Source organism: Vespa mandarinia, chromosome 2, assembly GCF_050613455.1.
Source record: "Vespa mandarinia isolate Hongniang chromosome 2, ASM5061345v1, whole genome shotgun sequence".
Taxonomy (NCBI): Eukaryota; Metazoa; Arthropoda; class Insecta; order Hymenoptera; family Vespidae; genus Vespa; species Vespa mandarinia.
This window is the reverse complement of record NC_140811.1, coordinates 14,354,058-14,367,500: the sequence shown is the minus strand read 5'-3', so window position 1 is coordinate 14,367,500 and position 13,443 is coordinate 14,354,058. Positions and strand designations below refer to the sequence as shown.

General features: G+C 34.1%; 1 protein-coding gene across 7 annotated transcripts in view; it reads left to right on the top strand.

Annotated features, from left to right (window-relative positions):
* Window positions 1-13,244, top strand: part of CalpC (calpain C) — a 26,198-nt gene extending 12,954 nt beyond the window's left edge. For all 7 annotated transcript variants that reach the window (XM_035865148.2, XM_035865160.2, XM_035865176.2 and 4 more), the window contains 15 exons: window positions 261-404; window positions 1,549-1,618; window positions 4,960-5,242; window positions 10,462-10,648; window positions 10,736-10,810; window positions 10,934-11,103; window positions 11,183-11,355; window positions 11,460-11,554; window positions 11,643-11,875; window positions 11,991-12,160; window positions 12,236-12,294; window positions 12,394-12,541; window positions 12,620-12,736; window positions 12,820-12,878; window positions 13,014-13,244. In XM_035865148.2, the coding sequence (XP_035721041.1) occupies window positions 261-404; window positions 1,549-1,618; window positions 4,960-5,242; window positions 10,462-10,648; window positions 10,736-10,810; window positions 10,934-11,103; window positions 11,183-11,355; window positions 11,460-11,554; window positions 11,643-11,875; window positions 11,991-12,160; window positions 12,236-12,294; window positions 12,394-12,541; window positions 12,620-12,736; window positions 12,820-12,878; window positions 13,014-13,040 (2,010 nt within the window). In that variant the 3' untranslated portion in view covers window positions 13,041-13,244. The remainder of the gene's footprint in view (window positions 1-260; window positions 405-1,548; window positions 1,619-4,959; window positions 5,243-10,461; window positions 10,649-10,735; window positions 10,811-10,933; window positions 11,104-11,182; window positions 11,356-11,459; window positions 11,555-11,642; window positions 11,876-11,990; window positions 12,161-12,235; window positions 12,295-12,393; window positions 12,542-12,619; window positions 12,737-12,819; window positions 12,879-13,013) is intronic.
* Window positions 13,245-13,443: the final 199 nt, after the last annotated feature.

The window sequence follows — 13,443 nt, the reverse complement described above, 5'->3', positions numbered from 1 at the left end:
TCCCCTTTCCTTTTTTCGTCTTTCGAATAGGTGTCGAATGAAAATACGAGTTATTTTTTCTTTCGTTGACCGAACGAGTACACACACGAATATTTACTTTCGTTGACACCGCTCGTCTCTTTCGATGTTCGTCAAACCATTACATTATCTTTTTCTTTTATTTTTTATTTTATTATATTTTATTTTATTTTATTTTATTTTATTTTATTTTATTTTATTTTATTTTATTTTATTTTATATTATTTTCTTTTTCTTTTCAGGACGTAATGAGCGAGTACGAACGAATCAAGCGTTCGTGCTTGAAACGAGGTGAACTCTGGGAGGATCCTGAATTTCCAGCTACGCAAGCATCTGTATTCTATCATCAGACACCACCGTTCCAATTTCAATGGAAAAGGCCAAAGGTAATTGTTCTTTATAATCATTCATGAAAATTGACTTGATAGAAATTGGTATCTCTTCTCCCAGTATTCCTTTGAAGGAATATCCTGAAAAGTGAGGAGGTTCTCCGGTTCGCTCCAATTCTCTCGTAAAACGGAATGAATAGGAACTGGAGACTTAGGAACCGTAACGAAAACAGTACGCAGCCTTGACACGTAGACGGTAGTTGGTGTCGTCTTTTCCTTGTCGTCTACCTTGTCTTCGTGACTGTAATCGCGGAACCGAGCCTTTCGTGAGCTACTACGTTAACTCGAGTAACGGTTCCCTATTTTTTTTTCTTCTTTTTCTTCATACAACTATTCGCTCCGCAGATTTTTCTTAGTAATTTTATGCGTTGCGTCTTTCTCCCCTTATCTCTTTCATATTCTTACACATGAAGACTATAAATCATTTTCTTCGTTTATCTAGTTATTCGATTATATTGTAAATTTGATCTATATCAGCATATATATATATATATATATTTTGTCGTTTCGACGATTCATCAAAAATATTTAAAATAAATCGTCGGTTAGCTTGGAAAATTACGATCGAGCCGAGGATCAACGATCTTACGATGGTTACGCAATATACACGATGAGACGAGAAACGAGAAACGACAAGAGAGTCAGCGACGCGTAACCAGATCCCCTTTCTGCGTTCTGGACGACAGAAATTGCGGGCTCTCTCAGCGAGTGCATAAATACGTTTAACCATGCCGATAAAAGGCACGCAAACGACGTTTCCGCAATGTATTTCGAAGTTGAACTAGGATTTTACATTTAAGCGTATATCAGGCAGAACGATATAATCCATTTCATTGGAAGGTTTCTTAGCGCTTTATGTGCCGTCTAATTAACGGTAATTAATTGTACCGTGCGGTATAAAAGCGTCGCACGTTTCCGGACCACACGAGAAATCTATTGTTAAACGCGTGAATTTCTTTCTAGCGGGATTTCTTAATACAGAGTACGTAGTAATCCGAATTGTCGGATAGTTATTATATTTCTGTAGTAATCAAGTTAAAAAGATCAAAATTATATTCTATCATACATATCGTTATAATTTAAGATTTTTACCGTATTCGATAAAATCTTTTTATCTTCATTAAACGTCAATTTTTTCCAGGAACTCTGCAATCGTCCGATATTCGTCAGCGATGCACCAGCACAATTCGACGTTATTCCCGGAAAAATGGGTAAGCCTAAAAATCTCAATGTTCATTTATTTTCCAAGAATCGATAAGTCAGGAGTTCATCTCGTACAGATGCAAATCTCGTTCCCATCGACTTTCTTCGCGATCCAATGACCTGAAAATCTTTCTCCTCAACCTTCGATGATCGTGGGATTTAAAATACAGGTATTTCTCCGGAGATGGGTCACAGCCATTATAGAGCGTCTTGCATTTAAATTTCTAACTTTTCCCATAAATCTATTCAATTATTCAAAATTTTTTTAATGTATCAATACTTTCCAATTAAACGATAAAAACGTGATACTCTAACAATACTTCCATATGTGTAAATATGATGTGTCCTTCGTTCGATAATAAAAAAAAAAAAAAAGAAAAAAAAAACAGGAAGGAAAAAAAAATAAAGAAAACAAAACTCGATATCTTAATCAGCACGTAAATCTACGTAAATGTAACTTCCTCTCGAATGATAAACACGTTGTTCACAATTTGGTAATAGGATCGTGTTCGGCACATATCTTTTACCACTTTTCAAGGCACGTAATAACAGCAATTATGAGACAAACGGTGGTTATTAAGTAATTAGACATCCTGTCGCATCCAAATAAGCCATAATGCTGTCTCTCAGAGTGACTTACTTAATACCGTTAATACTCCATTTTACAATACACTCTACAAATTAACTAACGAACTAATTTTTCAAAAAGAAAAAAAAAGAAAAAAAACGCAGATCTTTGTAATTCACAATCTATCGTACATCATTATTATCTCGATAATAATTTCTTAAATGGATATACATAATATATGAGAAAGAGAAAGATAGAGATAAAAATAGAGATGAAGAATTTATCGAGGTATAATTGAATCGAAGGAAATCACAGGGACAATTTGAAACTTGCTTTACGTCATTCTTTTTTCCGATCGTCTAAACACGCACACCTGCATATTTATACACGTATAAATATACATACGTAAACTTTTCCTTCTTCCTTATGATCTTGTATCAAGAATTCACGTGCAGTTTACAAGCACGGAAAGAGGAAGACATCGACGGAAGTCGAGCTCACTGATACCGATCGTTCTACGTTCCAAGAGTTATAACATTTGTTGCAAGTAAAATGCAACTTGTCCCGTTAACGAGTACGAGTAAGAACACCGTAAGTACGCTCGTAACAGAATGATGACGCGTAATAATTTGCCTCGACCTACATTGCACAACGAAAATTCGACGATCTTCTTCCAAGGCCTCACGCTCGCGAACTCGCGCTACGTGATACTTTAAATCGTTCACGAAACGAATCCAGACACTCTTGTCGTGTCTTCGAACAGCACCGAGAAGTTTACTAACTTTCATCGAGAATCTTTTCAATGCATTCTCCGATTGCCATACGTAGGCGACTTATTTCTAACTTTCCTAATCCCACGTAGCCCGAGTAATTCTCGAAGAACTTGACACTTACATTGAACTATCATTAAAGCCGATTAAAATATTTCAAGAACAATGACTCAGCAATAATTCTCGATTCCCATGGAATCCTTTATAATATTACTATACATGTTTTTTATTATAACCGTGAACTTAACATTCGAAATATCAAGCAATATAATTCTGTAATTTATAAATAAATTCGAACGAATGAACGAATATTTATTTCATGGATAACATAAGTTCTAAGTAACATTGTAACTGAATTAATACGTTGTCTAAGAAAAATCGAAATTGAATTGAATCATCTTAAAGAAAATTGTATTTACTACCTATTACTTCACTTTATAATTGATATTGTCATCGCGAACGTCGATCGACGAGCTATCGTCTACGTATAATTCGTCTGATGTAAACCGGGTTTACCGAGGTAGTGAAAGTGGAACGATAGCTTGTGCTTCAATGAAGATACAAATGCGAACGAAGATTATGATTCATGGATTATCATTCGATTAAAGTTTCGCCTCCAATAGACGATTCTTACGATTAAGGATCATCGATGATCGATCGAGATTGCAAACTCTCTCGTAAATATTCTTCTCGTGCTGTAATTAATTCAAATTAGTGTATTTACAATAGCTAACTACTCCATTAAAATCTACGATCTTCTAAATGATGATCTCTGTTCGTTAACGACGTTAACGGATTATGCGAAGGAATTGCATAAACCTCGAAGAAAAGAAAAGAGAGTATCGCGTCATAACCCCGTCTACGGTTACGATAAATTGTCAACGTTAATCTCCTCGTTGCGAAGTTAACAAGCGTGGGAAAAGTTAGGTGTGTTATTAGAAACAAGACGAAGGTAAGAAAGAGACACGAATCTTACGAAAGAGATGCCGAAGGATTAAGATTTTTTTTCCCTCCATTTGGCAAGGAACATGATAGAGACCGATCTATAAAGGATACATAGATCCTCGATCTTCGTTCAAGGTTATGGGAAAATTTTCTTAAATGATCGAGGAGCCACCGTTCAACGAGTCACTTTCAATTTCGAAGGTCAAATCGATTAGATCTCGTAGTCTTATTTTTTCTCTCTCTCTCTCTCTCTCTCTCTCTCTCTCTCTCTCTCTCTCTCTCTATTTTTAACGAGAAAATTCGCATTAACGTGACGCGTTCATTCTTCATCGAACAAGAAAGAGTCGATCATAAATTATTATACGCCGAACAGACTTCGTTAAAGGATGTCATGAATCGAGCTGAAGTATAGGGAACATGCTGTAAAACCAAAACTGCTATTAGTTTTTATTACATGAACGCAGTCGATACGTTAACGTCGACGATAATTGTGCAGACCCCTTTAAAATACGGTTACAGAAGTCAATTGACCGAATCGTTAGTCGACAGCTTTCAAAAAATATGAATATTACTAGCAAAATGAGTTCATTAATACCAAATGGTTAAATATACTTTTCAAATATACCTACAGAACTGAGTAGCATAATCATAGATATTTTAGTCTCGGTTAAAAGAAAACATATTGATCGTTTAATTATTTTCTCATAAATCAATATCATCTAATTTATCATATTTCATAGTTTATTTCAACAATAAATATAGAAAAATTAGCTGTCTTAATTTTTATATTTTTATGATTAAAAAATTTCAATTTAAATATTTTATTTATATTTTATTTTTCAACACTTATTTTCGACGCAGTTTATTCCTTAAAATATTTTAATTTGTAATTTTAATAAATTACTTCATCGACTATTTTTCGTATTATACACACGTAAATATTATATATATATATATATATATTTTTTTTTTATTCATAAAAAGTATTCTTTTTCTTCCTCTCTTTAACTATCTCATGACGTTTAAGTTCTTTTCGATTGAAGGACATATTCCTTCTTTTTTTCAGGTGACAAATGGTTGGTTTCATGCCTGGGTGTTCTTCACTTGAGTAAAGGACTCTTCTACAGGGTGGTACCAGCCGATCAAGATTTTGGGAATAATGGTGAACCACCAGGATCACCGAGCGCAGAATATGCCGGTGTCTTTAGATTTCGTCTATGGTGGTGTGGAGCTTGGGTCGAGGTTCTGGTCGACGACAGACTCCCGGCTGTTCACGGAAGACTGGCCTTTGTGCAGAGTCGACATAGTGATCAGTTTTGGCCAGCCCTTCTGGAGAAAGCGTACGCAAAGTAAGTTATTCAACGAGAAATTTCTCCTCTTATAAATTCATTATTTACTTTTTAAATATTTCTTAACACTTTCATAATATAATAATACATACGTTTAAAACTCGAATGCAATCAACTAAATATATTTCTATGAATTTTTTAAACATTATGAAATCTAATTGTCCGAGTTAAACAAAATTTATTTTATTTGAATAAATATAACACACTTTAATTGCCGAATAAATCTTATATAAATTAAATCCATACGTATAATTTCTTTTACAATTTCTTACGGATAAAAAATATACAAAATTAATTGTTATATTTTTTAAATTAGACTATAAGCTATATCAGAAATTAGAGAAAATAATTCTAATCTCGTAAATGACAAAAAAAAAGAAACAAAGAAACATTTTAAAAACATTGAATAATTTACAAAATTATCTGTCTATCAAAGCAAAGAAAAATGAAAGTAATCGTTTCAATGAAAAAAAAATTCTTCTCTCGGACAAGAAGAACTCGAACGTATATCTTATCTAGAGACGAATGGACCGGCGGTATTCCATTGCGTCCAGAAAAGGGCTCTCACTTTTCTGTTTAAACGTAATGGCGGAAAAGCGTGAATTATGGCCGACAGGTCGATGTATGCTCGGAAAGAAGGTGCCTCGGTCTTGCTCACAAGAGAACGATCCGCACGTTATGCGCGCTTTTGTAGTGGGCGGTGTGGGCGTTCACCAGGTGGATGCACTCAAGGTGCAGCTATGCACCGAGGAGCCGACCTCACGGCGATAGATCGATGAACCTTGATCGCGATCTCCGTCCTCTCGTCTCGCGCCGTAACACCCACACGTCAGATGATCAACGTTATGCTTCTCTATTGCGACCCTGAATATATCCGTTTAACTCGACTTTCTTTCGATTCGTTCTTAACGAGGAACTTCTCCTATCTAAACATAGTTATAACATTAATATTATTAGTTAATTATCGTGAAACACATTCAAAAAAAAAAAATTATTCTTAACAAAATGGAATAAATTTTTATAGAAAAAAAAAAGACAAAAAAAAATTCTTTTACGTACGAAACTTACTTCACGAAAAAATCGATTTTAAATATCAATATTTATAATAAATATATTTCATTGATAACGAAAATAATGTAGAAAAAAAGTCTAAGACATTAAGAGAAACAAATGAAACTATCGGAAAAACGAGGAAGAAAATCGATTTTAAAAGAAGAGAAGGAAGGGGGTCGTCAAGTTGGCGGAGAGTCGAGAAGAGAAGATCCCAAGAGTCGAGAAGATCTCAAGATCCAACGGAATGATCCGTGGCGCGAGTAATCGTTCCTTGCGATCTCTCTTTGAGTTGGAAGATGAGTTTACGCGGACGAACGAGGATGACCGGTTCTACTGGAGGTCCTTGCTCCTCTTCTTAATCTTCCACTGATGACCCATCGTCCTCCTGTCTCTCCATCCTTCCATTTCTTCTACTCCTTATCCACTTCATCTTCTTTTCACTTCTTGTAATCTTTTTTTTCTTTCACTACATATTTTTGGAAATTCCCGCTAGACATTAATGTTGACACTTTTAATGTTTCAAAAATGACAATGAATGATTTTATAAAAAAAAAACTATTTTTTCGTTCAAAAAAAAAAAAATATGTATATATATATACATATAATTAAACGATCCTCGAAGAAATCTTTTTTTTTTCATGAATTCATCAATTTACTTAAGCTAACCAACTAATATATCTCTCAAACCTGTTTCGCTTCAATGACTGAATATTTAAGCGTTCCTGAGCGTGCCAGCCAACGTAGTCGCTCGTTGTTGATCGAGAGTGTATTAGTTTGCAGAAAGCTCGTAAATCGTTAAAGACCCTGAAGACGACGAATTTCTCTTCGTCTCTTTGCGCGCTCATCGTTAAGTAATAAAAATCATCGTACCTATCCACCACAAGCTACGACTTCGAACACCGTTATCGTGCCTTTAGAAGTGGTTACAGTATTCCTAGTGGCGCTAACGCGGCGAAATACTTCGGACACGATGTGGCCGACGTAAAAGATCGTAGAATGTGCATCGAGCTCAAGACTCATTAATAATTGATCACACGTTACAGCCTCTTGGCGACTTCCGTTCAGCCTAGCTTGGAATGTTATGTACAACGCGTGATTCATAAACGTCACACAACATCATTGAATTACCTTTCCTCGTTCCACAGTCAAAATAATCTCGGAATGTGATGACGTACCAAGTTTGAGCATGAACTTTCAAAGAATTTCTATTTTTATTAAAACTTTTTCATTTGCAATTCGACTTTTATCTCGTTCCGATGAAAAATGTGAAAAATTCTTATAAAAAGATTATCACGTAAATTACTTACATTATCAGGTAAGATTTTTAAAAAGGCTGTCACAATTCTTGGTTGGTGTACATTGCGAATATGCGATTTAAAGGAAAAATACGAGATGATAAAACAACGACACTCAGTGTTCGCGTGCTGCGGTGAATTGTACTTTCAGTCCCCTCAGGCTCGTGCATTTACGATGCCATAAGCGTAAAGAAAACGCAGTGTGCACGAGCACGATTATCTTCCTCATAAACAAATTTACAACGTAATTTCAATGATTGCGAGCGCTAGAAAGTAACGCGAACACCTTTCTTGCGTAAAAATCATGTTTTTGAACTCGTCACATTCTTTTTTGGATAAATAAAAAGATCGAAGGAAGAGACGTAATTTATGATTTTTGTATACTTTCATTTACCTTGAGAAATTTGCATGATCGAATGAATTCATTAAAAATCTTTTAAATCTAATATTACATAGAGCCATGTAGATAAAATTAATTTTATTTGTTGAAAATGATCTGAAAATAATAAAATCACAAATCTCTTATCAAATTATGATAACGAACATATGTAAATATAAATTCTTCGAGACTCCATTTTAGTATTTAAAAATTGATAAAAATCAATAATTTCGAAATTAATTATTAAAAAGATATTAATTATAAAAAAAAAAGTTGCATTGAACGAGATCGTAAAAATGAACGATTCAGATAAATTTTTCAGCTCGTCTATTTAACACAATGACACGAATTTGTATATCTTTTGTCAATAAACTAAGAGAAATAGAGGAAGAGAGAGAGAGAAAGAGGGAGAGGGGACAGGAAGAGAGAGAATCTCAATGATCGTTCATTCGACGACCTTTCCTCTTTCACGACGACCCACCTGGTAATCTGGTGGATTCGGAACGCACGTACACGCGATTTTATTAAGTCAAGAACGTGCATTAGAATCAGTTAGAAAGCTCGTTCTATGGACGATCCATCGTCAAGAGGAACGCGCGAGACGTGCCTCTCGTCGATTTCCATTAGAAAACAAGTGTCATTCGCGATGACCGTCTAAGTTAGTCTCTTCAAATTAACATCTGAAATAACTCGCTCTCGTCTTTTTGTTACTACTTTTTTTTTAATCATCAATAGTATACGCGACACTCATTTTTGCTTAAGAATACGATTTAGATACAAACGAAATATTCTGAAATTAACATTTGAAATAAATTGATCGTCTTCCTTTTTTATTTTTTTTCTTTTTTTTTTTTTATCAAGAACGAAATACACCCGCATGTTATTAATTTCTTATATCTCGAGACCTATGGCAAAAATGTGTAGTATATCTATCAGTAGATTAGAATTAGGCAAGCTTTTTCTGAGAATATTGAGAAATGGAGTTCCAGTTTTTCTTATCTCTCTTTTATTATTTTTCGCCGGTCGAGATCAAACTATAACTTTTCGGTCGAGTGGGGTTTACGTAAGTCGAACGTTCGAAATGTTCTTCAAAAAAAAAAAAACTAACGCGATTTGAAAGTCGTATAATCGAATTGAATCCATAGAAAGATCGAATTTTCGTAATGAAAAGTCGGTAACGAAAGTTCAGGTCTTTTACGGTTAATCGGACATTTTCTTCGATATCGATCATTATGGAAAATCATGGAGGAAGAACGAAAAAGAAATGTTTTCTCTAACAAAGAAATAATGGAATCCCGTAGTAGTCACGGGCTTAAAGTTTCTTGGAAAATTAGAGAAGAGGAGGGCGAAGAAGAAGAAGAAGAAGAAGAAGAAATCAGGACTCAACTCGACATCGAGATTTCTGGCATGCTCCGCTATGCTGGGCACCCATACTCGTGCACGCACATGCCAACGTGGTTATATACTAAACAAGTATATACCCAAGCGATACTTTCACTCGGCAAGTAGTCGGTTGGGTGCCAGCAACGGATCAGAGGTCAGTGCACTGGTGACCACGCTACAAGCTCCTATCAAACTCCACGAAATTATTCTAACAGCGTAACGACCTCATTGGACTCGATAGATTATTTACAAAAACAGATCTCTTTCCTTTTGAAATCACTTTTATGATAATTTTACATTGTATTACGTTTTCTTATTTTTTTATTTTATTTTATTTTTTTCTTTTTTTATTTTTTTTTTTTTTTTCTAAATAAATTATAAAGTTACATCCTAATAATATGTTAAAACAAAATGAGAAAAGAAGTAACACCAATAAGAATATACGATCAAAGCTGACAGAAGTAGCTACGGTTGATAAATGTACAAAAGAGAAATGATTACTACCGGTTACGTTCGTTACGAGACGATGATTCGACGACAACGACGAATTGCACGAGCATTTCATCTTAATCGCGATACGTCGTCGGTCTTCCTTGAGAAAATACCCATGCGATTCTCTCTCACTCGTGCGTGCGAATGGTTACGCTTTAGAGATTAATTTACGCTCGAGCTTTCAAAGAACGTGTATTTACATATATACGTATAAATATAGATGTTGTCTGTTTACTGGTATACATACAATCTGTGTAAATACATTTGCCTATACATATCGTTAACGTATTTTATTATCATAAAATTGCAAATACTGATATTAAAAGATATCTTCATTAAAGTCAATTAAAATTTAAAAAAATAAAATGTCTATCTACATGTATCTATATGTATGTATATAAAGAAGAAAGTTGTTTGTTTTCGAAGTTCTAGCGAATACGAAATCGATTTCTCTCTGTCTCTCGAGTAGATCGATCGATCGAAGCGCGGGAATCTCTTTCGATCTATCAACGACAATAATTTTCACGAGATCTCTTGACCTGCCTCAACGATGCGCTTTTACTTCCTCTCTCTTTCTAATTCAGCCATTAGTTATTAGTTTCATTCGAACGTTTCAGACTTCATGGCTCGTACGAGGCACTGAAGTATGGCACACTGTTGGATGGTTTGTCCGATCTCACTGGTGGCATCACAGAAAGTATCGCTATTAGACAGGATCCCACGGCTTGTGGTAGAGCTTTGTCGAAGCTTTTAGATATGACGTCTCTAATCACCTGCGTTGTTCACAATAATCAACAACACCAGGTAAAATAATTATCATGAAAGTGAATCGAACAAAGAGGCTCGATCGAAAGTAAAATAATGTTCACATTAATGTCTTATATCTTTCAGTTACGTGCCAGTACGGAAAAATTAGCGAACGGTATACAAATGGGGATAAATTATAGATTGTACGCCATCGAGAGGGTAAGTGAACATGTAAACCATACCATGTAATATTTCCTCTAATAATTCTTAATTTTCTATCGCATATCCTGTATGATTGTAAGATTTTTAAAATAAGTAAAGAACATGTATCGCAACACGTAGGTAGAGACATTTAGTGGTGAGGCCGTACAGCTGGTAAAATTACGAAATCCTCTTGGTCCTGGTGGCGAGTATATAGGTGCCTGGGCACGTGGCGGTCTTGAGTGGGATGAAATTCCAGCAATGGAAAGAGAACGTTTGGCGGTTAGAAACATGGCTGAAGGAGAATTTTGGTGAGTTATTGATATATAAAATATAAATTTAAAGATCAAAATTACAGATAAAAGATAACGAAATTTTTTCTCCTTAAAGGATATCCTATTCTGATTTTGTCAAGACATTCACTCATTTAGAAGTGGTCCATTTAGATGCTGAAACATCAAGGGACGAGCCATCATTGCACAATAAACATACATGGCAAATGAAATTATATCAAGGTAGTTGGAGGAGAGGTGTTACAGCAGGTGGATGTCGAAACAATCAAGGTTGGTTTAATATTAAATAGAAAAATATATACGAACGAATAAAGAAAAAAAAAAAAAAGAAAAAAAGAAAAAAAAAATTCTAATACGTATTTCCTATTACTCAGAAACCTTTCACATAAATCCACAACTACACTTGATTCTCAGCGAGATGGAAGAAGTGATTGTATCGCTGAATCAGCATTCTATTATGGAATTGAAAGTAAGAAACATTTAATGAACTCTTACGGTAAGTGATATTAGATTAAAATTTAATTTTCTTTCTTTTCTGTTTTTGTCTTCTACTATAGGTAATAGGTTTTACCGCGTACACTTTGCCGAAGAACAGTACGGAATCGATCAACAAACAATTTTTTAAGAAGAACAAATCTTTGGTGAATTCAGAATACACGAACAGTCGACAAGTGAGTCACAGATGTCAACTCGAGCAGGGTGGTTACTTGTTAGTACCAACGACCTTCGAGCCAACTCAAGAAACGAGTTTCACGTTACGAGTCTACAGCAGTAAACCTTTGAAACTCAAGTATGTAGATCCATCCATCGAATTATCACGCATAGAATAACGTACACCATGATAAATTCTTATTGTACACCGTTCACGATAAATTAATCGATGAATTAATAATGATATTTCATAGATTACTGGATACCCCACCATCGTTAATGAAATCAGCGATTGTGAAAGCTCCTCCACTCGAAGGAAAAGGATTTTCTCAATATGAAGCCGTATTCCTTCAACTAGCCGACGAGCACAGGACAGTAAATGCCTTTGAACTTCAAGAATTACTCGAGGCTTGTCTCCCAAATGGTACAATATTTATCATAACAAAATTAATCTTACAAAATATAATGTATACGATTGTAAAACATTTACATTTCGCAGATTACATTAAAAGTTGCGCCTGCATGGAAGTTTGTCGACAAGTTGTTTTGACGATGGACGTATCCTTTGAAATTAAACTAATCGCTTAATTATTTAATTATTCTATGTAATAAATAAATTTCGTTTTCTTTAATCTTTCTTTGATATAATCGATATAGAGTTCAGGTAGTGGTAGATTAAAGTTTAATGATTTCAAAGATCTCATGTGCAGTTTAAAGTACTGGCAAGCTGCTTTTAAAAATCATACGAAAGAGAAGACTGGTATTCTCAAAGCTGAAAGACTACGAGACGCTTTATTAGAAGTCGGTACGTTTTATATCGTTGCATTTTAAACTCAAAAGATATTAAAGGACTATTGTTTCTGAAGAAATTATTTTCTTGTAGGTTTTCAATTAAATACAGACGTATTGTCGATCCTTATCCTTCGATATATGAGAAAGGACGGAACTCTGCGATTCGGTGATTTCGTCTCTGCTATATTACATTTAAGTGACGCGTTTGGTATGAGATAAAAAAATAAATTAAGTATACAAGATATGATAATCAAATAGAGATACAAACTTGATATTCTCTTCTTTTATTAGGTATATTTGAGAGCAAAGATCCTCTACAGAATGGAACTATAAAATTAAGTTTAGCAGAGGTACGTTAATAAATATGAAATGAAATAAAAAAAAAAACAATATTTGTACTTTATTTTTTTATCGAAATATTAATTTTTAACGAAAGTTTAGAATTTTGGAAAATTCGATTAATACGTTTCTATTTTTTATTGCAGTGGCTTAGGTCCTCTCTAATGTGCTGAAGTGCCTGTTCATCGTAATTTATGTACCTTAAATCGATTGTAAATAATATTTTTCTATCATGTAATTAGAAATAAGTATTAGCCATATTAACGATTAATGATCAAATTCATTTTAGCCGTTTGTAATATAATATCGTTAATATCACGTTATTGCAAATCGTCATTTTCACTCCATTAAACGTTAAACGTATAAAATTTTGTATAATAAACTGTTTATATAAAATAATTGCATATTATCGTATCGATAATATAAAAAAAAAAATGTTTAATTTATTTTATATATAATATCATACCCCTTCATCCTTCTTAAATATAACTTTTTATATATTTAATCCTTGAGTACGATATAATAAAATATATAAAAACAAAAATAAGATAGTATTGACATGATTTAAATTTACCG